The sequence below is a fragment of the Dreissena polymorpha genome, chromosome 7 (genome assembly GCF_020536995.1).
Source record: "Dreissena polymorpha isolate Duluth1 chromosome 7, UMN_Dpol_1.0, whole genome shotgun sequence".
NCBI lineage: Eukaryota > Metazoa > Mollusca > Bivalvia > Myida > Dreissenidae > Dreissena > Dreissena polymorpha.
Window position 1 is genome coordinate 62509616 of NC_068361.1, and position 27783 is coordinate 62537398.

General features: G+C 36.5%; 2 protein-coding genes across 2 annotated transcripts; one reads left to right on the forward strand and one right to left on the reverse strand.

Moving 5' to 3' along the window:
• The first annotated feature begins 2283 nt into the window (after positions 1-2283).
• Positions 2284-16469, forward strand: LOC127837478 (probable alpha-ketoglutarate-dependent hypophosphite dioxygenase). The gene is made up of 9 exons (XM_052364609.1): positions 2284-2496; positions 3161-3278; positions 4958-5058; positions 6807-6948; positions 11075-11169; positions 12465-12570; positions 13290-13374; positions 13925-14120; positions 14800-16469. The coding sequence occupies exons 1-9, from the start codon at positions 2389-2391 to the stop codon at positions 14908-14910; spliced, it is 1062 nt and encodes a 353-aa protein (XP_052220569.1). The 5' UTR covers positions 2284-2388; the 3' UTR covers positions 14911-16469.
• Positions 16470-17442: 973 nt separating this feature from the next.
• LOC127836969 (dolichyldiphosphatase 1-like) lies at positions 17443-27778 on the reverse strand. The gene is made up of 8 exons (XM_052363645.1): positions 27635-27778; positions 25917-26017; positions 25607-25691; positions 25048-25144; positions 21749-21841; positions 20555-20683; positions 19191-19280; positions 17443-17677 (listed from the first exon to the last, which is right to left on the reverse strand). Exons 1-8 carry the CDS (start codon positions 27735-27737, stop codon positions 17638-17640), a joined length of 738 nt encoding a protein of 245 aa, XP_052219605.1. The 5' UTR covers positions 27738-27778; the 3' UTR covers positions 17443-17637.
• Positions 27779-27783: the final 5 nt, after the last annotated feature.

A 27783-nucleotide genomic window follows, 5' to 3' on the forward strand; every position in this document is an offset into this window, starting at 1 on the left:
CTATTTGGATCTAAATTATATCTTTGGCGAATACCCGGGAAGCCGGGGTAAATTTGACCTACTTTGGCTCTAAATTAAATTTTCTCCCCTGAAAGGTCACAGGGGCAGGTCCAGCTAAAATGACTCCGTGAAGGGGCGTGGGACCTGAAAATAAACTCAGAACAACACACAACATGCGCGTAGGGTCTTACAACATTGGAAATAAACACACACACACAAGGTTACAAAGTAAAACAATGTTTATTCCGGAAATGCAAGCCGCGGACGTCGATTGGTTTACTTCAGCATTAAACACATAAGCATGACATGTGCCAATTGTAAATAACCAGTCTAAATTGTTCAACACGTGGCCTGGGTTACGACTCGAAAATGATTGTTGAATGTATGGACCATTCGGAACGCGTCTAAATCTCGTATTTTAGGCGAAGTGGAATGAAGTTCTGTCGGAAATCTTCGCGAAGTACTCACAAAATAATGACGTTTATCACACTTAAAAATGTAAACAATATTGATACACGGAATTTCTACTGGCCCGACGCGTGCGCTTATTTCGCAGACTGCAATGCGATCCGTTGTGTAATTAAACAAATTCCCAAATTTGCCATTTTATCGATAAATAAAAATCCCAATTTGATTAGACTCCTTTTCCCAAAATGGCTAGAAAACCCTCCGCAATTGTTCTCTCAAACTTCAGCCTTGCTCAATTGAAGGTCTTAATGTGACTTATGACTCGGAACATTTCCATGTAACTTCCACGGCACACTTTAAAGCCACATAAATAATCAAAATCGACGAATAGTTCGTGAAATGAAGTTGAACCATAAAAAATCTGTGTTCCTTATAGCTATAGCCGAAATTTCACGCTAGATGGGCTCTGGTAGCATATCGGTAGATTTAACGAGATACAAAATGCTTGTTGATATTTTTGTGTGACTTCCATGTGAATTTCACGCGAAGAACATTTACGAGGGAACGCGATATTGGCTTGAGAATTCCTCGTTTCCGATATTTCAAACGCATATTACTGTTTGATGTAAGTTGAAGAAGCTATATAATATTTAATATGCGTATTATGGTAGTTGTTCGATTTACCATGTAAACTTGACAGATACATGTATTTGAAATAAGGCGCATACATGTAGGCATTTTCTCAAATTGATGAACTAATTACTAAACAAAAGGGCCAGCAAGCGTATGTACAAATACGCTTACATGACGTACCATGCGTGCGATGCAATAGTTCATGATTTTTCGTCATTTTTTTTCAAGACAACATAACATTTCAACTCCACCGACACCTATGAACACGATCTCGACATCATACAAATCTTTATATCAATTAGCATCACTTTTTAAATACCGGTAGGGCCGGGATATCATATATGGTCGGCAAAATCAAACTGCGTCGTAGTCGCATAAACAAGCTGAAGTATGGAACGTGTACATACATAGTGATCGCAATAAACATAAAAATTTTAATTAAACAGCAAAAACTGGACCAAACATACGTCTGACTACCATTACTACACGTGTGCGTAGTTTGTATTGTTCGAGTTACTGGCTGGTACACGCGCCGCGGCCCCTCATTTAGGCGACCTGAGTTCAATTCGACTAACCTGACGCATATGATTTTACATACAGCACAAGTGGTGTTGTCTCCACCGGTGCTCAGGATTCGCCAAAATACCTCGCCTAAATTGAATACATTTCACTTGTTATTAAAATATCTGCATATTGACGTTATCATGGAAACATTGGCCAACTTTTAGAAAGGCTCAATTATTTCTCGAGACTTGTTCACAGTGAGGTTAATTTAAAAACGAGCGCATAAAGTATGTTTAAACAAGCGAAATAACATTACTGACTATAAAAAATGTTTAAAAAAAGATTGGTTCATGAATACATGTATGTAATCGTAATTCGAAATGGGGACAATAATGAAGCATTTGTAGCGCTTTTCATCGATAATCTGGAAAATACGTTTAGTGCATAGCGTTTATAATTCGTTTAGAAAATGAAAGACAACATAGCGCAGTGCTTACACTGTAGATTCAATCTCCATGCACATGCACAGTTGTCGTTCTATGCTCTCACATACAATGTAATAAAACCGTCGTGCAAGAGATTGCTATAGATTTTGCTTCCAGAGGTCCATGATTCGAATCCCGGGGCTGACAACATTTTTTAAGAAGATCCTTCATTCTTATAGAAGGTATAATTTGACTATATTTATGGGTTTGTTTAATTGTACAATTTTATTACCCTGTATTGAGCCTCTATCTGTCAAAACATTGTACGGTCAAAGGTCAGAAAATATTACGTCCAAATAAACACACGTACGAGGATAAACCGAACTTGTGGACTTACATTCATTTTGTGATAGTAAAGATGTCGGGCATTTATTATCCGGATACATTCACAATTGTGCCACCTCAAAGTGGCTTTAAAAAGCCCGGACAGCTACCACCAGAACAGATTCAACAATATTTTGACGAGGTATGTTGTGTTTCCGGTTGTCTCCCATGAATTTACCATGTGATTAAAGAGGCGCCAATAGGTAATCACGTTTGTTCTTTTTACAAAAATAGTTTCAGAAGTGAAACCGTATTTCTTTCTTTTTTTATCGAAATAAACGTTATTTGATAGAGTCTATCTTATTTATATATTTTTACATTAGAACATGTGTGAGTCAAATAATAGAATGATAACCAAATAATAATGATATCAAATGTTGACCTTATGCAGACGCACAGACTGACAATGCGTGCTATATTTATAAATGATAAATTGCAACATAGTCTTCATGTCAACAATAAACGTTCCCCAATACCGAATAAAAATAGTAGACATTACTTATATCTTTAAATGAGCCACGCTGTGAACAAAACGGGGCGTAATACATGTGAAGTCCGCACAGACGTATCAGGGCTGACAGTTTCCGTCTAAAATGGACTATTGCTAAGAAGAGACTTTCAAAGAAACGTTAAATAAAATACAAGCGGAAATAGTCGTCCCTGATAAGCTTGTGCGGATAGTACCGGCTAATCTGGGTCGACACTACGCATATGCATTAAGCCCAGTTTTCCCAGACCGACCTCAAATACGAAATGAAATGATCCTCTTCCGCCGCCATCTCACAGTTTTACCCGCTTGTTACCAGGGTTACACTGTCGTGCGGGACTTCTTTACCCCCGAGGAGTTGCAGCCCTGCAGGGACGCCATAGCTGACATGGTGGACCAGCTGGCAAAGAAACTGCACGAGGCGGGAAAAATCACGAGTAAGTCAAATCGGTCTCAGAGCGACTTGTTCACAGATTCTCTTTTTATTATGGTCACATATTTAATGAATTTTGATTATATATTTTTTTGCTTGTCTGAAAACGATTTTTTCGAGGTGAGCTATTGTGATCACCCTATGCCCGGTGTCCGTCGTCGTGCGGTATTAGGTTTGTGATGTGCACGATAAACGTTTAGCCTGTAACCACTTTAAAGGCCACATTTTAAATCCAATCTTAATGCAACTTGGTCAGAAAATGTATGTTTGCAATATCTAGGCCGAGTTTGAATCTGGACCACGTGGGCATGCAATATATTTGTGATCAAAATATATGCAGCCAAGTGCACGGAATGGTTTGACTATTGTGTGATCGTCGCACAATTAGACAATAAAACATATGACTGCCGATCAACACGAATGCACCGTCACGCTAGTGCGTGATAAAAAATCTACCGCACGTGATAGTCATACGTTAAACTAATTATTTAGCCCAGTAATAGCGCTGATTGGTAAGAAAACTGTGCAGCCAGTTCGACTTATAGGCATTAAGCAGAACGAGGGATGTGTGGACTTCCTTACATTAAAGAATACGCTTGCTGAGATGGCAGATCAGTGACCAGTCCCTACGAAAGTCCCCAAACCATAACGAGTCACAATTCTGGAAATCTGAAAATTAATTGTAGCTCGTATTCCAATTTCCCCGCTGTTTAAGTAAAAATGTATACCTCAGACAACCTTTTTACTGACCTTGAGGGCTAATTTTCCGGAAATTTTTGCCTTACCCCATGCATTTTCACTTGCGTTGTACATTTCGTTAATGTGTGATAATGAATAGTATCGCCATCGGATTAGAAATATTACCATTCAAATATTTATTCATATACACGTAAATGTTTTGCAAGGACGAATTCTTTAAACAGTATGCATGACATAATTCTTCCCGCTTTTAAAATTTTCCCCCAAGATTCGTTTTTAACCTCATTGCTTCCCCGAACTCCTTTAAATTATTATTCTTAATGTCACACATTCGTTTTATCAATTAATCTTGGCCCACCTAGCGTGGACTCCGGCTTATTTCCATCACCGAAACACGATTACATTATCCTAGGAAAATTATTCATACGTCCTTAAATCAAGCAAGCATATGCATCCAAAACGTGTATTGAACGATACATGCAATCGTGTCTAAGATTTGTATTAAACTCGTGGATAAGAAAACCCTCATCTACGAATATAGCAGTGCAGTAAAGGGTCTGCCGTTGAACCCGTAGGTCTCGGGTTCGATCTAGTTGGGTTTCACGAAACATCACGGGCATCCCACGAAACGATTCGTTGTCAGCCGCGTTTCTGTTGCAGAGGTGACACTAGTTCTCAAAACTATACTCTATCATATAGATATATTCAGTGTTCTGAGAAAACTTGACATAATGCATGTGCCTAAAGTGTCGTCCCAGATTAGCTTGTGCGGACTGCACAGTCTAATGCGGGACGACACTTTCAGCCTAAATTGGATTTTTGCTAAGAAGAGACTTCATTTATACGAAAAATGTCATAAAAGCGGTAAGTGTCGTCCTTGATTAGCCTGTGCGGATTGCACCGGCTAGTCTTGGACAACACTTTACGCACATCTATTAAATCTCGTTTTTCCACAGTGAGGCTAATAATGTACATCTGTTACAGATTTGCACGACGATGCGGGTCTGTTCCAGCGGCTGACGAAAATCGAAGAGGAGTTTCCAGGGGCCAACATCCTGCTCTTCAAACACCAGAAGATACCCAAGGTAAGGCGTTCCCAGGAACCAACATCATGCACTTCAAACACCAGAAGATACCCAAGGTAAGGCGTTCCCAGGAACCAACATCATGCACTTCAAACACCAGAAGATACCCAAGGTAATGAGTTCACAGGGGCCAACATCCTGCTCTTTCAATACAATAATATACCTAAGGAAAGGAATTCAAAGGGGGCAAACATCCTGCTCTTTCAATACCTAAGATAAGGGGTACCTAGGGGCAGAAATCCTGCTCTTCAAACACCATAAGATACCCACGGTAAGGAGTTCCCAGGGGCCAGCATCCTGCTTTTCAAACATCAGAAGATACCCAAGGTAAAGAGTTCCCAGGGACCAACATCCTGCTCTTCATATACCATAACATACCTAAGATAACGTGTTCACAGGGGTCAACATTTTGCTCTTCAAACAACAGAAGATATACAAGGTAAAGAGTTCCCAGGGACCAACATCCTGCTCTTTCAATACCATAATATACCTAAGATAATGAGTTCACAGGGGTCAACACTCTGCTCTTTCAATACCATAATAAACCTAAGATAATGAGTTCGCAGGGGTCAACATTCTGTTCTTTCAATACCATAATATACCTAAGGTAAGGAATTCCCAGGGACCAACACCCTGCTCTTCAAACAACAGAAGATATCCAAGGTAAAGAGTTCACCGGGACCAACATCATGCTCTTCCAATACCATAATATACCTTAGATAATGAGTTCGCAGGGGTCAACATTCTGCTCTTCAAACAACAGAAGATATCCAAGGTAAAGAGTTCCCAGGGGTCAACATATTGCTCTTTCAATACCATAATATACCTAAGGTAAGGAATTCACAGGGGTCAACACTCTGCTCTTTCAATACCATAATAAACCTAAGATAATGAGTTCGCAGGGGTTGACATTCTGCTCTTTCATTACCATAATATACCTAAGATAATGAGTTTGCAGGGGTTAAACATTCTGCTCTTTCAATACCATAATATACCTAAGGACTAAGGAAAGGAATTTCCAGGGACCAACACCCTGCTCTTCAAACAACAGAAGATATCCAAGGTAAAGAGTTCACAGGGACCAACATCATGCTCTTCCAAAACCATAATATACGTTAGATAATGAGTTCGCAGGGGTCAAAATTCTGCTCTTCAAGCACCAGAAAATATCCAAGGTAAAGAGTTCCCAGGGGTCAACATTCTGCTCTTTCAATACCATAATATACCTAAGGTAAGGAATTCACCGGGGTCAACATCCTGCACTTTCAATACCATAATATACCTAAGATAATGAGTTCACATGGGTCAAAACTCTGCTCTTTCAATACCATAATATAGATAATGAGTTCCCAGGGGCCAACACCCTGCTCTTCAAACAACAGAATATTTCCGAGGTACAGCCGCGGGCAAACCTGGGAATTGTCTTATCAAACTCAATTCTGTCAAGTTTGTATTGAGCCGCATTCTGGAGAACTTGCCGGAAATTATTAGCGAAGTGTCATCACAGATTTTACGTGCAGTCCAAACAGGCTCATCGGAGATGACACTTTTCACTTTAGTGGCATCATTCTTTGAAAGGCAATCTCTTCGTAGTGAAAATCAAGTTTAGGTGTAAAAACGGTACAAATTGAGTAAAACTAATTTTCTGGGTGTTTCGCGATCTCTGGACCATAAGAGTACGCACTGATTCTACGTTACTTACGCCATCAACTGTAAAATTGGATTTCAATCCATTCGTTATATTTCAGGCGTTTCGCGATTTGTGGTGCAGTGAGCGCCTGTTGAACTTGATCGAGCAGCTGATTGGTCCAGACATCGCCGGCCACCCCGTGTGGAACATGCGCACTAAGACGCCCAACAGCATTGCGCTGGATGTACCCTGGCACCAGGGTAGGATTCATAAAGGCGACACTGTTGTGTCGCAATAAGAAATGAATATATTCGGTGTATTGGTCAGTCGGTCTTTCCGCATAATCTGTTTTCAATTGACATGACGCCTTATCTATGATCGCTCCGCCCACTAGAATTGATCCACCAATCAGCGATCGATTAATCGGGCGCACTCGTTAGCAACGACCTGTATGTAACTCGGACAATCGATATCCTGAAAAATTAGTTGGTGACATTTAATTTATATCGTTTCCAAAGCCGAAAAGAGATCTTGAGAAGTGTAAGAGATGTTTAAATACATGCGGTCGTCACCACGAACAACTGAACGTAAACACTGTCAAAGACAATAATAATATATTTTTATCGGATATACTAGCAGATTTAAATAGTTTATGTTATCGATCTGATTATCACATAATATTTCACTTTTTTAAAATAGTTTTATCAGTTACTAGGTCAGAAGCGAGGTTCATCTGCATTACTTAAAGAAAAATAAAACCCAGCATGAAGCCTAATTCATGCTGTGTTTTATTACTCTGATAGTAATGCACTTAATTGACATCATACATGTTATTTGAAGGTGACATGTGATATATTATCTTATTAACGGTATCTACACATTTGCACTCATGTGGTGTCACCAATGAACGCTTTTAATCCACACTAGGAGCTCGAATGCCTAGATCTCATTTTTTAAACGAGTTTCGTTTATTTTGTTCGGATTATAAAACGGAAATGAAATATGGCAAACACGGTGTAAAAAGGGTTAATGCAACTCTGACATTTGGTATCCAGAAAGATAAGTTAGATGAATTAAATTTATACCATTTCCAACGCGGCAATGCGGTCTTGGCAAGAGCAAGCAGAAGCTTCAAGAATTACCGAGATCCCCTTTATAGAACATTAATTTATTTCACAAACTTGAAATGTCATATAAGCAATAACTAAGCATTATTAAGTATGTATTATGTCACGTGTGCATGTAAAATAATTGAGAATTTTGGTACCCAATTCGTGTAAATTTACGATATCTTCGTTAAAAATCGCGTTTCTGTGTGTGTCAGAAACAAGTGAAAACCATTTTGTTATTATTTTAATAAAGACGTATCGATAAATGCTATTGTTAAAGAGTTATTATTACTGATATTAGTTAACCAATAAATGCGGTAACTTCGGGGAAGTCGGTACCTGCGCGAGCGTCTGATATTGGTAGCCTTATTTATTTATAATAGCCTGACCGTATTCCATTTCGTACAACTGCAGGGGTTTTCTTCCCGCTGAGCCACGTGATTAAGTGGGCGGAGCGATCACTGATAAGGCGTCATGTCAATTAAAACTGAACCACTCCCACATTCTCAGGCATTTTTATCAAATGAATCTCAAAATATGTATTCCCTATGGAGTGTAGATGTGCAAAACACAGGTGGTTAGCGTGTGGTTATGATATTAATTAGTGAAAACATCATTTTGAATGATAAATAATCATATTATAACGAAAACTTAACTTTTCTGAAAAAAATATTTTCACTATCAAATATATATATATAACAAGGTATCCAACTCAAAATCAACCGAAATGTTTCGTTATAATATGATTATTTATCATTCAAAATGATGTTGTCACTAATTAATATCATAGCCAAACGCTAACCACCTGTGGTGCAAAACATATTTTAATGCTTATCCGTTCCTGAGATATGGGTATTTGAACACAGCAACTTGTATCACACTGGCATAAAAATAAGTTTAAGTTTGTGTAGAGAACTACATTTCTCAAGCAAATAAATGGACACTGTTAATATGTCATCAATTAGAAGTGTAAATGTGGAGAGCCCTTTTCTACATCATGACAATACTGATTAAGTTATTAGCCCTTTAACACAGGTGACAAAGTGATGTGTGAGTGTTTGTGACAAATCTTTAATTGATTCACGTTCTGGGAAAACATATCTCAATGCATGTGAGTAAAGTAGCGGTCTTTGTAATGCGCATAGGCTAAATCAGGGAGAAAACTTTACGCCTAAACTAGATTTTCCCTAAGAAGAGAGGTCATTTAAACGAAAAATATCAATTAGTAGAAAATGTTGTCCCTGATAAGCCTTTTTGAACTGCATAGGCTTATCTGTGACGTCACTTTATGCACATCCATATTCACATTTTTCACAGAGTGCGACTCAATGAGTTGTTATGGGCCTACGTTACTATCGGCATTCTTCGTGTAAGCGATAAAATTTGAGACCGAAATTTACCGTAGGTCCACAGCGTTATCACATAAGGTAAAGCTATCAAATGTTATGCAATTTAATATAGTTATCAAATAAACGTTAAGCCTTACGTTTTTCTTCGCTGATAACGTCATATGACTCAGATAGACTTTAAACATTGAAATAAACCTAATCGTTTTGAAATGTACTTTAGAAACTCCACATCAATCGAATATCGTGATATACCGTTGTTCATATTTATGAATGCGGTACAGTAACAATGTAAATATGTTACATAATGCACTAAGCACTATAATGTGGAATATTTTGGAACTATTTTGTCCTGTCGCTTCTTCGAAGTGCAGTGACCTTTTTTACAATGTAACATTCGTGTATGGCAATACAAGAGCGGTCACATTTATAAGAACAAAAGAAAAAACTCTTAACCTCCCCAGTACATGTCACTATTAACCTTCCTGTACCTGTGAATATGAACCTCCCCAGTACCTGTGACTATTAACCTTCATAGTACCTGTGACTATGAACCTCCACATAACCTGTAACTATTAACCTCCCCAGTACATGTGACTATTAACCTCCATAGTACCTGTGACTATTAACCTTCCCAGTACATGTGACTATTAACCTCCATAGTACACATGACTATTAACCTCCATAGTATATGTTACTATCAACCTCCATAGTATATGTGACTATTAACCTCCCCAGTACCTGTGACTATTAACCTCCACAGTACCTGTGACTATTACCCTCCATAGTACATGTGACTATTAACCTCCCCAGTTCATGTGCATATTAACATCCATAATACCTGTGACTATTAACCTCCACAGTACCTGTAACTATTAACCTCCACAGTAACTGTGACTTTTAACCTCCCCAGTACATGTTACTTTTAACCTCCATAGTACCTGTGACTATTAACCTCAATAGTAAATGTGACTATTAATCTCCATAGTACCTGCGACTATTAACCCCCATAGTACCTGTGACAATGAATCTACACAGTACCTGTGACTATTAACTTCCACAGTACCTGTGACTATAACCTTCCAGTACCTGTGACTAGTAATAGTATATGTTACTATCAACCTCCATAGTATATATGACTATTAACCTCCCCAGTACCTGTGACTATTAACCTCCACATCACCTATGACTATTAACCTCACAAGTACCTGTGACCATAACCTCCACAGTACCTGTGACTATATCCTACACAGTACCTGTTACTATGAACCCCACATGTACCTTTGACTATGTTCTTCCTCAGTACATGTGATTATTATCCTTTACAGTACTTATCACTTTTTACATCCATAGAAATATTGACTTTTAAGCTCTCCATTATCTTTGACTATAACCGCTACGGTACCTGTGACTATTAACCTTCACTGTAACTGTGACTATTAACCTTTACTTTATATGTTACTATTAACCTTCACAGTACCTGTAATTATAGCCTCCACAGTACATGTGACTATTAACTTCCACAGTACCTGAGACAAATAACCCCCCAGTAACTGATATTACTTACCTTCACAGTACCTGTGACTTAAACCTCCAGAGTACCTGTGTCTATGAACCTCCACATCACCTGTGAATATTAACCCCACAAGTACCTGGGAGTATAACATCCACAGTACCTGTGACTATATCTTACACAGAACCTGTGACTTTGTACCTTTGACTATTTTCTCCCTCAGTAACTGTAACTATTAACCTTTACAGTACTTATCACTTTTTACATCCACAGAACTTTTGACTTTTAAGCTCCCCAGTATCTGTGACTAGTAACCTATACCATTCCTTTGACTATTAAATTCCAAAGCACTTGTAACTATAACCCCCCCCCCAGTACCTGTGCCTATTAACCTCCACAGTACCTGTGACTATTGTAGACTGTGGCTACTTCAGTGAGGAGTCATACAACCACTTAATCCCCACCGCCTGGGTTCCCTTCCTGGACACGGATGAGACGAACGGATGTCTCCAGGTAGGCAGTAATTGACTATACTTTCTCTGGCAATCATATTTATTTTATACTTATTCTGGAAAAACGGGGCTTAATGTATTGGCCTCAAGTGTCATCCATGATTTGCCTGTACAGTCCACACAGGCTAATCAGAACTAGACTTTTCGTTTTTATGGATTTTTTTTGCTTTGAGGAATTCTCTTCTTAACGAAAATTTCAGTCTAAGCTGAAAATGTTGTCTCTGATTAGCCTGTGTGGACTGCACATGATGAGCTGGGGTGGTATTTTACTTACATTCATTGTGCCCAGTTTTCCCAGAATGCGTCGCAAATTAACTTTAATATATATCAGGGGTGATAAATGCCCAAAATCTAAAATCCTGAAAATAAGCCTTACATATTGGGGACCAGTGCCAAGAGGGTAAATAATAAATTTAAATATAATAACTATGCAAACAATATGTCAAATTAAAATAATTTAAGTTTAAAATGACATTTTGTGACAAAAATCTTTAAATACCAGAACAAAAATCCTCTAATTTATATCAATATAAAAACAGTTTTTGAGGGCCTAAATCCTGATTTCAGGAATAATCCTGAACTTTGACACCCCTGATATATTAATATTAGCCTGTCATCGCTTGCCGATATTGCGTGTTTAGCAATTAATTTTTTGTTTAAAATAACATGTGAGTTTTGATTTAGATTTGTTAATGAATGTTACTTAATCTTTGAACATGGCTGTTGAGGATTTGAAACTTTTCTTTACAAATCCAAAATCCATTTTATCTATGGTACGGGCTGTCAGGAAATCAAATACTAAGTTCCATTCAACCAGTAGAAAACCAGTGGATACATAACGCTCACACCACCTGTCTCATTGCCTTATGTTGTCCAAACGATTTAAGTGAATAAGAAGATGTGACTGTGCAACAGTGTGCAACTATTATGTACACCTTTGTTAACCCATGTAATTATTAATAAACTCTGACTGACAATGTGCGTCTGGACCGGCAAAAACAAAGCGCTGTAGAGAATCAGTTGAGTTGTACTTCGAGGAAATTTCAAATCTTATTTCTACTAAACAAAGACTTAAAATATATGTAACTCTAAGCAAATTCCTCTGTTACAACACCTTTCGCTTTTATGATCTTTTTGTGTAAAGAAAGTCCTTTTTAAAAGAAAAATTTCTGTCTAGATGAATAGTGTCGTTCCTTATTAGCCTGTAGGGACCACACAGTCTAACCTGGGATAACACTTTACGCACATGCATTAAGCCCAGTTTCCCAGTATTGATTGTTCACACTATATTTGCAGATGGCGCGGTACGGCCACAGACTGGGCAAGGTGGCCGCCCATACGTGTTGCCATAGCGACACGTGGTTTATAGATCTGGCGGAGGAGGAGATGGAAAAGACGTTGGGTGAGTTGGACGGTTTGTGTTACCGGGAACACTGGGTGAGTTGCATGGTTTGTGATACTGGGTATTTGTAATTTGAAGGACAAAGAGATAATGGTTTAATTCCCATGTGGTATTACGTGATTGCATTAATAAGTCTTCTGTATGTAATTACAAGGCACAAAACTGTCAAGTCTGAGTGCTATTGTAATTATCATTTAAATAGGTAAATATGTTATACCATTTATGTGTATTTGACTTGATTATGTTTTACTGTTGGAATAGTGTGCAGCATATTTTATAAATATGAGTATAAATAATTATGTGCAAACAAATTTTGTTATATTTGATTACTGTGAATAATATTTATAAAAAAAGTGCAACTCAAATGATAAATAAGCACACTACTATATCCAGAATGTCAAAGCAAAACAGTAACACTGAGTATTTCTAGTTTTGTACTATTTGAGCAACATTTTGGAAATACTTGACTTTATGCATGTGCGTAACGTGTTAATCCAGATTAGCATGTGCAGTCCAACCTTTACTTCTTAAATGGATTTTCGCTAAAAAGAGACTTCCTTCACACTATCAATACATGTACCTTATCATCAGAAAGTGTTGTTCCAGATATGACTTTCCAAACTGCACACACTCATCTGTTACGACACTTTACGCACATGTATTAAGACCAGTTTTTACAGAACAATACTCATGTGTACCACATTTGATTGTCACTTTAGGGGTTGATATCAAGAACGATCTAGTCACTGTACCAGTGCCGTATGGCGGATTTCTGCTGTTCAACAACATGATACCGCACAGAAGGTATGTGTTTAATCTTTAAGTACTCTTATCAGAGCAATACATTAAGTATTTGATAATGTTAGTGAAAGAGGTTGATAATAATACTATCAGTGCTCGATTTTAAATTGCAATTAAAATACCTGATACTGTTGTATGAACACCAACTTGTATTTAACCACTAAAACTGACTGAAAATGCCAAATAAGGACCGGTACCACAACTATTTAATTCATGTCGCACCATTTAGCATTCCAAAAGTCAATCTCTGTTTCTTTAAACGAGTATGACCTGTGTAACACTGTGGTAATAAAGGCTTGTAAACATTATAAAGCATGTTGAGTAAACTAGTTTAAAAAGACCTGTTTACTGATTTAATGGCCTATGCATTCCACCTAGAGTCTAGACTGAATTTTCGTTAAGAATTTGTTTCAACAATTTAACAAAAGCAGAAATTGTGGTCTCTGATAAGCCTTTTTAAACCTGCGCAGGCTGCTCTGGGACGTCACTGTTGGCTTATATAATAAGGCCAGTTTTAACAGAATGAGTCTCAAACGGTCTGTGTTTCTTACAGTCTGCCCAACCGCTCAAATGACGTGCGCTGGAGTATCGACCTCCGCTGGCAGTCCCCGCACGAGAACTATGGGTTCTACGGTATTGCGGAGGGAATCTTGTTCCGGTCCAGCGAGCAGGAGCGCGTGGAGCCAGACTGGGAGAAGTTCTTGGCCGTGGACCGGAAGGAGGTGTGGCAAAAGAAGTACTTCAAACAGGTTTGGACGTAGAACTCTTCCTAGATATACTGTATTCTTTTGTTAACGTTATAATATGTTCAGCACAGTGAACTACTTCTAATAATACCAAAGCTTTTGGTTGTAATAAAAATGGGCCGTGCTTTGTGCAAAAAGAGTTTATGTCTGTGCGGAAAGCGCTGTCCCAGATTAGCCTGTGAAGTCCGCACAAGCGAATCAGAGACGGCACTTTTGGCTTTTATGATATTTTTCGTTGCAAGAAAGTTTCTTCTTAGCAAAAAGCTAGTAAAGGCGGAAAGTGTTTCCCTGATTAGCCTGTGTGAACTGCGCAGGCTTATCTGTTATGACACTTTAAGCACATGCATTTAACCCCCTTTTCACAGAGCGAGGCTCAAATGTACTGTGGGTGATCAAAAATGTATGCATCCAAATAACAAATGTCGTAGTAGGTGAGAGCTTTTTATAAACATTATGTTACTTTCAGAGGGGGATAACAGATCACTTGTTTGTAATTAAGTGCTAGTTTAACCGTCCTATAGAACCATTAAAAGTCCCTTTGTCTGCAAAATTGGTTTTTGTGCACACGAAACTGCTTGCTCCACTTTTATTGAGATAGAATAAATCTGATACAGTGACATCACGATCTGTTAATACTTGTACCCCAGTTTTAAAATTGTTAACTGTAAAGCAACTTTTTTAGGTGATTGAGACGGACCAGTTTGACACCACAGTTACTGGCCCTTGGATCGGGCGCTGGCACGTGACCAACGAAAACAAGCACTCGCAGGCTTTCACGAAGTCAGTTAATTAAGAGCGGGTTTGTGGTAGAAGATGGCTGCATTTAGGTGCTCACTCAGAGATTTGACGGGTTCCTATCATTACTCTAAACTTATACCAGCTGTGATGAACAATGTGATGTTTATCCAATCTGTGATGAACAAAGTGATGATGATCGATTATATTTTTATTATTCATGGTTTAAATTTTTAATTGCGTGTCTTTTCCTGTTGTCATTTTTGACATCAAATGATAGAAAACTTAATTACTGTATGAAGACATTTAGGTTGATTTAATGCTAATTAAGAAAGCTACAAACAACTCATCTTTCCCGTTCAGCAAGGATTTTACTGATTGCAGTTGTAAATGGATTTTCACAATATTTTTGTTCATGATGGACATGCATTTACGTATTTGGATAATCATAAATGATTAACACTATTATTTGGATTCACATTGTATACAGATGTACTTGTTAACAGTGTAATGTAGAGTATCTATATTAACACTTGTGCGGACCATTTTAAATATTTATGCCCCCCTTCGAAGAAGAGGGGGTATATTGCTTTGCTCATGTCGGTCTGTCGGTCGGTCTGTCGGTCCGTCCACCAGGTGGTTGTCAGACAATAACTCAAGAACGCTTGGGCCTAGGATCATGAAACTTCATAGGTACATTGATCATGACTCGCAGATGACCCCTATTGATTTTGAGGTCACTAGGTCAAGGTCACGGTGACCTGAAATAGTAAAATGGTTTTTGAATGATAACTCAAGAACGCATACGCCTAGGATCATGAAACTTCATGGGTAGATTGATCATGACTTGCAGATGACCCCTATTGATTTTGAGGTCACTAGGTCAAAGGTCAAGGTGACCCGAAATAGTAAAATGGTTTCCGGATGATAACTCAAGAACGCATACGCCAAGGATCATGAAACTTCATGGGTAGATTGATCATGACTCACAGATGACCCCTATTGATTTTGAGGTCACTAGGTCAAAGGTCAAGGTCACAATGACCCGAAATAGTAAAATGGTTTTCGGATGATAACTCAAGAACACATACGCCTAGGATCATGAAACTTCATAGGTAGATTGATCATGACTTGCAGATGACCCCTATTGATTTTGAGGTCACAAGGTCAAAGGTCAAGGTCACGGTGACCCGATATAGTAAAATGATTTTCGGATGATAACTCAAGAATGCTTTTGCCTAGGATCAGGACACTTCATAGGTACATTGATCGTGACCTGCAGATGGCCCCTATTGATTTTTAGGTCACTAGGTCAAAGTCACAGTGACAAAAATCGTATTCACACAATGGCTGCCACTACAACGGACAGCCCATATGGGGGGCATGCATGTTTTACAAACAGCCCTTGTTTATATATTAAATAATCTTCCTATTTAGAAATTATCGTTTATGTCATATTAATTATAACATACACAATTAATTAATTTTTGCATTCTAGTTTATTATCGTTTCCATGGAGTGTGCAATAACAGTCGTTGTTTTCAACAAAGTACGAGTATGTTATGTCTTTGTTATTAGATCAATAAATATCTGCAATAAAAACTCTAAGAAAAAGTGCTTTGAATATGAGATGTACATGGTATGCATGCTATGCAATTGAGCCCTTTAGACTGTCGATATGTGAAGAAAATTGCTGAGCAACATAGTTCTTAAATAAGCATGGTCATTTTCGTGTGTCAATAATGAAATGCTATTATTTTACTCACAATTACCATTCACAGACCTTCTTCTGTTTCATTTAAATTTAGCATGAACTAAATTAATCTTTTTGCCAGGATTACATCATCGGTTGTCGCAGAAATGATCCTGATCAATCGTTTTAATTTGCATGGAAATTGGTGGCTTCATGTTCAAATGCCACTGGTTTTATGACAATGCTGCGTCTTGATAGACTAAATAATTATGGGAATTGGTGCAACGTAAGACCTTTTATTTCTACACATGGATCATAAGTAACTTTTCCAGAAAGATCTTTTGCGGTAACCACTAAGACCATACGCAGGTATACATGGTGGGCACTGACGCTTGTCTGCATGAGTGTCTCATGGCTTATCGAAAAACATACATGTGTAGAACAGCACTTGTATTATATAATATTATAATGTTACCCTACCTTATTTAACAAATTATAACCACAGTGGCATTGTGGATATGGTGTCTACACAGAAATCCAGAGCTCCTGGGTTTGTTCCTCACACATGGAACATTCTTAAGATCTCCAGGACACATATGAGCCATGCTCTGTGTAATAGAGGTTAAATGCATGTGCGTAAAGTCTAGTCCCAGATAAGCCTGTGCAGTTCACACAGGCTTATCAGAGACTAAACTTTTCGCCTAAACTAATATTTTGCTAAGAAGATACTTTCTTTTAACAGAAAACATCATAAGAGCGGAAAGTGTCATACCTGATTTGCCTGTGTGGACTGCACAGGCTAATCTGGACTACACTTTACACACATGCATTAAACCCCTTTTAACTGACCTCGGCCCATATGTAATAGTTGGGAGTTAAAAATAGAAAATGACCATCTGACAAGTTCAAATATTCTTTAATAATCCTAAACTGTGTACAACAATTAAAATTTTAAATAAAATGAGCTAAGAAATTAAGACATGGCTATAACAGTTACAACACGCATACTTTAAATTATGAAAATGGTGAAATATAAAACATGATTTTTAAAACATGGCCAATTGTAGAATAGTTAAAAATACTAGAACACATCTATTGGGATTTCCGAGATGTCAACTTCCGCTGTCGATTCCTGAAAAAAGATTGGAAAAACATGACAATTCATTAATTTTTGTATATAGAATTCCTCAGGAGATCATATGAAAAATGTTCCTCTATAGTTGAATGAAGTATCCTTTGCAGTGATCACTTGATTAAACAACTGTTAATATGACAAAAGCAACCAACTCTTGCATTTCACTGCTCTAAAACTAACCTATTAGATTGGTTTACTTACTGCACAGAATTGGATAAATTTAATTCCTTGTTGGTTACTAAGTGCTTCTAAATTTCTAATTGGTTGCTGTTATATCATATAACCATGAAGCATTATGGAAGTATGTAACAAATGGGCTATGAAAGCCCTGAAGCACAATTGTCTAAAACTAGATCTGGTGACCTACCTTTTGACCCTACATTATCAAGATTAAAACAAGGCATTGACATTGTCCAGAAAAGCATTCTGACAATGTCTCATCAAGAATAACCCTTCCCTCCATAAGAAGCAAAGAGAAAATGCCTATGTGCAAACAACGTAAAACTAGAACAGCCTGCAAGTTACTCGCAGTCTTTTCAGGTTTTGCACTGTTTGCTGCTCATCAGTATCTAATGGTTGGAAATGAAGCCTTTACAATTTGAATCTAGAAAGGTCTTTCATTAAATTTAACTTTCTGAGGGATAACAAATCCGTCAAACAACATATCTGAGTGGTAAATGATTAAGTAATATATGTATATCTGAGTGGTAAATGATTAAGTAATAATTGAATATCTGAGTGGTAAATGGTTAAGTAATAATTGTGGCTTCTACACACATGTGTTTTCTATAACTTATATTTGATTCAGATTCATGCTTGTCCAAGATATTGTCAAGATACTGATCAAGTTCATCAAGATTAAGTAAAAGTAGCATCTAGAGTGGCCTCTACGGCTATTACAAGGTTAACAAATATTTGACCCAGGCACCTGGATTTTGTTCAAAATTACCATGACATCTAATCATGAGCACTTTGTTCTCAAGTGACCTTGGAATCAAGCAGATGGTCAAACGTCCAGAGGAAACATTCTTCTAAAGAACAGGAACTAAAGGCCACTTATTTAGAGTCCTTTGAGCCAAACAAGTCTGTTCCATTTCATTTTTGTATGAGTATTAATTGCTTGTAGTCATATCCACCCATGGTAAACTAGGAAGAATATAATATTTGGACAAAAAGTATTTCTGAAATCAGAATACTGTATTGGCCCCAAGCCCCAGGACGTCATGTTGGACACTGCTTTTTAAGCCTACATCTAATATACACATTTGGATGCATTTTTCCGTCCCATAGAAAATCTAATTAAAGTAAACCCTTTTTCTTTCTAGATTCAAGTTTTAAAAGCTTTATTTCCAATTGTAATACACTAATGAGCAGCAAACAGAATACATACTGAACGGACTGCGAGTAACATGTACTAGCATGCTGTTCTGGTTCAATCCTGGTTGCATGTAGCCATTTTACTTTGCTTTCTGGCTTGAAAGGGTTACCATATATATGGTGACAAGCTTACCTGGCCTCTGAGCGTGAGGAGGTGTATTCAAACCAGAGCACGTGTGGTATTAACGTGGAGTCTCGCAACATCAACAACTCTCCTGGTCGACTGTAACATGGAAAACATGTTTATATGTCTGGTGTGTGGGGATATTGGTTGTAATTAAAAAGTAGGGCTTTTAGATATGAACATGACATGTCAGCAAAATTATAGTGATCTTCTTATTTAAGACATATATTACCTTACAATTGCAATTATTAACATTGTTATAGCATAAATTGACTTTGGTGGTTCAAATATGCTTTATAACAAATCTGATTCTATATAGAATAAAACATGCATGCCCCCCATATGGGCTGTCCGTTGTAGTGGCAGCCATTGTGTGAATACGTTTTTTGTCACTGTGACGACCTTTGACCTAGTGACCTTAAAATCAATAGGGGTCATCTGCAAGTCAGGATCAATGTACCTATGAAGTGTCATGATCCTAGGCAAAAGCGTTCTTGAGTTATCATCCAAAATCATTTTACTATTTCGGGTCACCGTGACCTTGACCTTTAACCTTAAAATCAATAGGGGTCATCTGCAAGTCATGATAAATCTACCTATGAAGTTTCATGATCCTAGGCTTATGCGTTCTTGAGTTATCATCCGAAAACCATTTTACTATTTCGGGTCACCGTGACCTTGACCTTTGACCTAGTGAACTCAAAATCAATAGGGGTCATCTGCGAGTCATGATCAATATACCCATGAAGTTTCATGATCCTAGGCGTATGCGTTCTTAAGTTATCATCCGGGAACCATATTACTATTTCGGGTCACCGTGACCTTGACCTTTGACCTAGTGATCTCAAAATCAATAGAGGTCATCTGCAAGTCATGATCAATCTACCCATGAAGTTTCATGATCCTAGGCGTATGCATTCTTGAGTTATCATTCAAAAACCATTTTACTATTTCTGGTCACCGTGGCCTTTGACCTAGTGACCTCAAAATCAATAGGGGTCATCTGCAAGTCATGATCAATGTACCTATGAAGTTTCATGATCCTAGGCCCAAGCGTTCTTGAGTTATCGTCTGACAACCACCTGGTGGACGGACCGACAGACCGACATGAGCAAAGCAATATACCCCCTTTTCTTCCAAGGGGGGCATAATAAATGGTTTTTAAGTCTATAAGTTTGTTTGTGTCTTTTGGACATATTGTCCCTTCCCTCATGCAAATTTTTTCTCTTTAAAAGAAATGTATCCCTAGAATGAATTTTCTTTAAAAAAAAGAATGATAATTAAAAAAATTAAAGATTTTTGGGAATATCAATCAACAATCATTCACACACAAAGAATGAAAACTAACATAGTAATGATTAAAGCACTCTTACCTTCCTGCTAAATACGGAAAGAATGGAGTGAGGATGGCCTGAACAAATGCAAACCAAACACAACCAAGGACAAGTCCCACAACTCCACCCCATATCACCTGGCTGCCTGTGTGATAGCCGAGATATACCCTGGAAATAAAATGGTAATACTGACTATGAGAAATAAAATGTTAATACTGACTATGAGAAATAAAATGTCAATACTGACTATGAGAAATAAAATGTCAATACTGACTATGAGAAATAAAATGTCAATACTGACTATGAGAAATAAAGTGTTAATACTGACTATGAGAAATAAAGTGTCAATACTGACAATGACAAATAAAATGTTAATACTGACTGAGAAATAAAATGTCAATACTGACTATGAGAATTGTAAAGTCATTACTGACCACGTGATATAAAATGTCAATACTGACCATGAGAAATAAAATATCAATACTATGAGAAATAAAATGTCAATACTGACTATGAGAAATACAATGTAAATACTGAGTATGAGAAATAAAATGTAAATACTAACTATGAGAAACTGGTGTGTTGACAATGATTAAAATACAGTATTCTTGATTTCATGCCTTAAGTCTTTCAAAAGATATTTACATTTTCACTACCTTAATTCATGTTTATAAGTTTAAGAAGTACACAGTTCTATGATGAAGAGTGTGCCATAAACGTATATTGAGAGCCAAAGGCAATACAAATTCCATAGAGCTATACATTCTGGCGACGAATTTCCAAATCTTTGCAGCTTCAACTCTTAATTCATCTATCACAATCACAATCAGGTAGCTCACACAGTTAAAGCAAGGTGTATACATGTATGTAGATAAATGTTTTGAAAGTTTCCAGTTCACTTAGGAGTACCTGTTTATGTATGACATTAAATTATTAAATGGTACTTCCACAAATTATGAACATGACCATGTGGCTGCTCAACTTTGCTACAAACTAAATTCCAGGGCGTTAGATAACTGTTGAAAATTCTGTATTTTATAAAAAAAATGTATAACATTGAGCAGTAAAGAAAAACTTATTAAATAGCATCAACATTTCTGGGGAAAGGCTTGCACTTATATTTGGGAGACAATTATTGGTGCAAGGTATACTTAAATAAATATATATACACAATGTACAGTTAAAAAAACAAAAACAGTCATAAATGCGTTCAAAGCAAATTGTTCTGTGTACCTGCTATAAGCTACCAGAGTTGCACATAAATAGCCGCCCACAATCAGTGCATACTTCCACAAGTCATCCATCCAATTGTAGTTCCGATATACCCTGCAACAACACAGAAACACTCTTATGACCCTGTTCAATACTTAATCTTCCAGGGGTGGCATACTAGCAACAGACATATCAGTGTGTATGTTTTTATCCTTCATATTTGGGGCCGGAATTATGCCTCATTCCCAATGGAAAAAAGTATATTTTCCCCAAATTGAGCTTAAATTCCCACTTGAATGTTTACAAAATTATTTTTTTTACATCTTAACATTTAGCTCAGCCCCCATCCAGCTCTGTAAGTTGAACCTCACTTATTATCAAAATGAAAACACTTTTATTCTCAATTTTTAAAGCATTTGTATTTAAAGCAAAACAACAGCAACGCTACTTTTCCAATTTAGGTCAAAATGAAACAATTTTTCCCAATCCAAAGGATCACGCCCCATTCCCAAAATGGTGAATAAAACACTGCATATTTTTGTTTGTCGCATATCTCACAAATTACTGGTGTATTTTCAATGAATATATTTAAATGGCATTGCCGGGATCTTGAGTCTTTATAAACACAATAATAGTCTACTATCACCCAGAAAACTAATAAATGGGATGAATCACTTTCTGTGTAAATTTAAATGATGGCCGCTTGATTCTACAGGTAATTGGGTGATACACTGTAACTCCAATATAGTGCGGTCCGTTATAACGCTGTGTCCAATATAACGCGGGGGTTGCTTGGATCCCGTTTTTTCTCCAACCTTCCATTACTGATTCAAATCCATGTTATGCAACTATTGTATTTTCAGAAAATTCAAAGAAGCCGGCGATCACAGCTTGATTGCTTTATCCGTTCGTTTAACTGATTTTAATCGATTAGAGGTTAAACGACACTCGACAGCTAATTGGTGTTAATCTGTTGTGTAATGTCAATAAAGGTGTGAAAACTCGCGAGTCCGTGTTTATTACATGTATTCCCTATCAGAGCGGTTCGGTGCGCTAATTTCAATAAGGTAAGTGCAAGCGTAATAATTATCAAACTAAAGTTATTTAAAACGATCAAATTAAAGTTATTTAAAACGATCACCTGTTTATGTTTTATATTTATCGTGTATTGTATTTCATTGTATAAACTATGGCTGTGTAAGTGTGTTATTGTTTATTACAGGGCTCGAATTTAACTTTTTTTTCTACTTGCAAAAAATTGCGAGCAGCTTTAATACCAACTCGCAAAATCAAAAACATTCACGCAAATTTTGATGGAAACATAAAAAACCCTTGGTTTTTAGTTTAGTTCTATTTAAACAAAATACAAGTACTTAACATGTATACACATTTTATTTCTGCAACCATACAAAGATATCAGTTCCTTGTACCACAAGGGCCCACATTAGGTTGATTGACCATCTTCATCTATAACAAGTTTTAGTCTTATTTTAAGTTATTTTTTCCACTAATTCACTGTTTTCATAGAAGGATTTAAAATCTGTTTTTTCTAACTAAACGGTTAACTTTGCTTTATCTTTTGTATTATGTATATTTTGTGTTATTTCCGTCTGTGGGAATAAAGTGACAAGTTATTTTTCGCTTCAATGAACATGTGTGAATAGTCGACTGTTTCACTTCCTTTGTACCAATACCATCCGCGTGTCTGTATATACCAGTCTACATACAAGGTGCGCGCTTACGCATAAGGGTTCTTGGGCGTTCTATACATTGACCTAAGATTTAGTGATCATGTGTCGAGCAGCATTATACCTACTCATTTCTTTTCACTATTTACTTGCAAAAAAATACTAGTGGCTTAAAACTTGACTCACATTCGGTATTTTTTACTCGCATTTTGCGAGTGTGCGAGTGTTAATTTCGAGCCCTGTATTATATGCTATACAAGCTTGATACATAAAAAGATCTTTGTGTATGTTTAATGTTTCAGTACGTATACGAAAAGTAAATTAAAAAATCCTGACAATTTATTTACATGCTAACGCAGTGTAATTGTTAACAGAGATTCACTTAAATTTTTGCCCGTTATCAGAAAGTCCACGGAAAGCACGTTTTTTACATGCTGCGTATGACGCAATAAAACATTACTTTGTACATGTATCGCATTGCATTCAATCTAAATTTAAATTCGCTCGTCCAATGAAAGCTGTGTCCCATAATGCACTGTACTATTTTTCCGAAAAATGGCGTAGGCATATGAATTTGTTTACGAAATTCATAAACATATTTCTTGTAATAAATGTTTAACATTATTTTTTCGTAAGTGATGTTGTAATTATATTGGATTATCGAACGAATGTGCACATTAGAAAAGCGGTATATATACTGTTATCGTTCGATTCGATTTATATGCATGTATTTGCGGATGAAAACACAGCATGACAATATAAATAAATAAGCTCAAAACTTATAACGCTGTCCGTTTATAACGCTGTTGCGTGGCTTGGACCCCGTCATCCGCGTTATATTGGAGTTACAGTGTATTACAGAACAATCAATAACTTGCATTTTGAAGTTAGTATGCATTTTAACAAGAATAATACATACACAATAATTTCATATTTTGCTATTTGGATCACTGCTTTTGTAATTTGTTGTAACCAAATGCACAATTAGAGGAAAATCTTCGCAATTAATACAATTAAAATCATTGATGACGGACATGTACGCATTCATTTAACCCTTAGAGACAAAGTGAAAATTGCTAAGATCAAACAGCCTAAAAACCAGAACAGCCTGCCAGTAACTCGCAGACTGTTCAGGTTGTATGCTGTTTTGCTGTGAGCTGCTCATCAGTATCTATGGGCTGGAAATGAAGCCTTTAAAACTTCAATCTAGTAAGAAAGGTCTTTAATTAACCCATTTATGCCCAGTGGACTCTCCCATCCTTGTAAATTGGATCAATTTATTTCCAAAATTAGGGATGTCTAGTATATTTATTTCTATATTTAGAATATTACTTACTGAAATTCCTTTAAGCAAACAGCGGAGACCCAGATGAGACGCCGCATCATGCGGCGTCTCATCTGGGTCTACGCTGTTTGCAATGTCCTTTTTTCAGGACGCTAGGCATGAATGGGTTAAATAAATTCAAGGGACTACAAATGCATACAAATACATATCTAAGTGGTAAAGGGTTAATAAAACAAACTTCATTTACAACTTAATATTAAATCTCAATTAAACATGCATATTGTTAACTTCATATTCAATTGAAGTTTGGGTTTGGCTGCTAGGCTGAAACAGTGTTACCTACTCACCGTATCAACAAAAAGAAAACCAGGTATGTGGCGAAGAAGTACATGAACTGTGAGTGACTGGATGGCATGCCATATTCGGTGAACAGCACTGATATATCTGAAATGAGAATACTCTTATAATAAATAAGTTCTTAGGGGTTGTCTAATATTATTATATGGGGTAGGTTTCATTTTGGGGGGAAAATGCATTAGTTTTTTGTAAAGGATGAACCCTTCATTGGCCACAGCTTTAGATTTTTTTATATATATATATTTGTAATTATTTTGTGAATGTTTAAAGTAATCAATTGTTTAATTATTAATTACTTTCAATTCTTTGCTTAACACTTATAAAGAAGCCTGTTTAAGACAAAAATGTTATATCATGGAACTGAAAATGCATTACAAAAAATGAAGCACAATTTACAAGATTGTTTAAGATGTTCTTCCATGAGTAATTTTTATTGAATTCCTTTTACTTGAAATGTATATGACAGGTTAAAAAATTAGTATTATGCTTTTTTAACATTTTCTATATACTGTTAATTATCTAAAATAATTATATCAAGCCAGCAGATACCTCTAGATGGCCTTTGTTCCCTTATGGTATGTTTGAGTATCCAGTTAACAGCTTCATTCAGCAGTAAACCTACAAAGTAGGAAATCTGAAACAAAAAAATGGCTGAATAGCATGGCAAATGTGGGTACTTAAATAACATAGAATTATTCATTATTATAAATTTTGCTATTGTATCTAAATCCATGCGATTTATATATAAATGCTTAAGACAAACCAATTCTTACAGATATTATTCTTTGGTAAACACATGAAAAGATGCTCCAAATAAATAAAGTTTATAATACATACTCTTTAAATGAAACATTCTTACCGTGTGTATATCACGTCGGAAAACGATCAAAGTGACAAAGGCAACTAACAAACAGAATGGCACCAGACTCGACCATGCAAGGACAAAACCGATGAAATCACCTGTAAATAGACAACAAAACATGTTTAAAGAAATGTTTGCTTACACTGATATGAGAGCTGTTATAGGTTTGTAATAATATTTTGATTATATTCCTTACACACATCGATTAAAAGACTAATAAAAAGCAACTTGTAGGGGTTTTCAGTGTTTTTTTTCACCTATAGGAGAATGGTGGCGGGGCCCGTCCAAAGGGGAAAAACGCTTGTTTTTTTTAGGAAAAGGGGGAAATTAAGAAGTCATTCTTTTATATGATATGATATTTATTATATGAATACAGATGTATGTATGAATTTAATATTCACAGCTGAATGTCTCTGGGTTTTTTTCTTAAATATATATCAATGTTCAACATTAGTTTCAGTCAGTTAAGCCGTCACGCACAGTATCAGTTTTCCAAGCCAATTAAAGTCTAATTGGGATTTTTTTAATCAATAAAATGGCAAATGTGAGCATTTTTTATCAATAAAATGAGCCAAATTGGAATGTTTTTATCAACAAATATTGACACAATATAGATACATCAGGCCTTTTCTTGGCCATTTTGGAAAAAAAATTAATTCATGAAGTCCACTGATTTGGGAAAACCTAATTTTATATAACTCTTTATAATAATAAAAAATCATATTAATTATAGTTATATACCTTGTTAGTTGTTTATAAAATGAATTTGAGATATATCTACATGTATCACAAGGCAGTTGTTTCTAAAAAAATATATAAAAACATTTATTTATTTTTTTTTACTTTTGGAGGGGATTTTTACAAAAAAATTGGGGAAAAATATATACTATTTTTGGAGGGGAATGGGGCCGAATATCTACCCCGAAATTGCCATAAAAAAAACACTGGTTTTAATCTTACTTTGGGGAAAGGGCCTGACCTTTTTTAAGGGGAAAAATAATCGCGCGAAATGCTGGATTTTTTAGGAAAAATCACGCAAAACACCGATATTGGGGAAAATAAGGAAAGTCTTAAATAATCAATTGAACATATTTTGCTGTCATTAAAACAAATTCAAGGCAACAGATAATTTAATTATGCAATATATTTTCTACACTGGATCAGGTTTACATATGTATCTAAAGTTTGATTTTTTTGGGGAAAAAAATGAAGTCTGGGGGAAAATTTACCTGCTGAGGGGAAAAAAAATCCGAGGGGAAAGGGACGTTTTTCGGCGGGTCCCAAAGAAGGAAAAAAAGCCCTGGCAACATTCAGATTGGAAGTGAATACATATTCAAAATTACTGACATTTGCTAAGCATATGTAGCAATATTTATTGTTCTCAGAAAAATTAGGGATGCATGAATTTATAACCTAGTTCTATAAAAAGGATGAAACTAATGAATGAAGTTCATTAAAAGAGACCCAAGACTTGCAATAACCATGGCAAAATGAAAACACTTCAGCAAAAGCAAATGCATTCTTAAAGAAGCAGAAAAACAAAATCAATACGGTAACGAAACTTGCAACGTAGCCAGGAAACGTCATTAAATGACAGTTAATCAATTCCTAATTAATTACGAACGATCATAAGTACGAATCAATAGCCAATATTATGTACGTTAAATCAAGTTGCGATTTTGAGAAACAGATGCTTGTTGATAAGAAATACATACCTTTGGTATATTGCACGTGAGTGAGAGAAATCGATGTGTAAACGGACTTAGAACAGTGGGCATTTGTTTCAGCACTCGTCGATATGTCAATTCCATCGTCCATGTTGGAACTAAAATAATACGCATGCGTAGAGGAAATGTATCAGCGA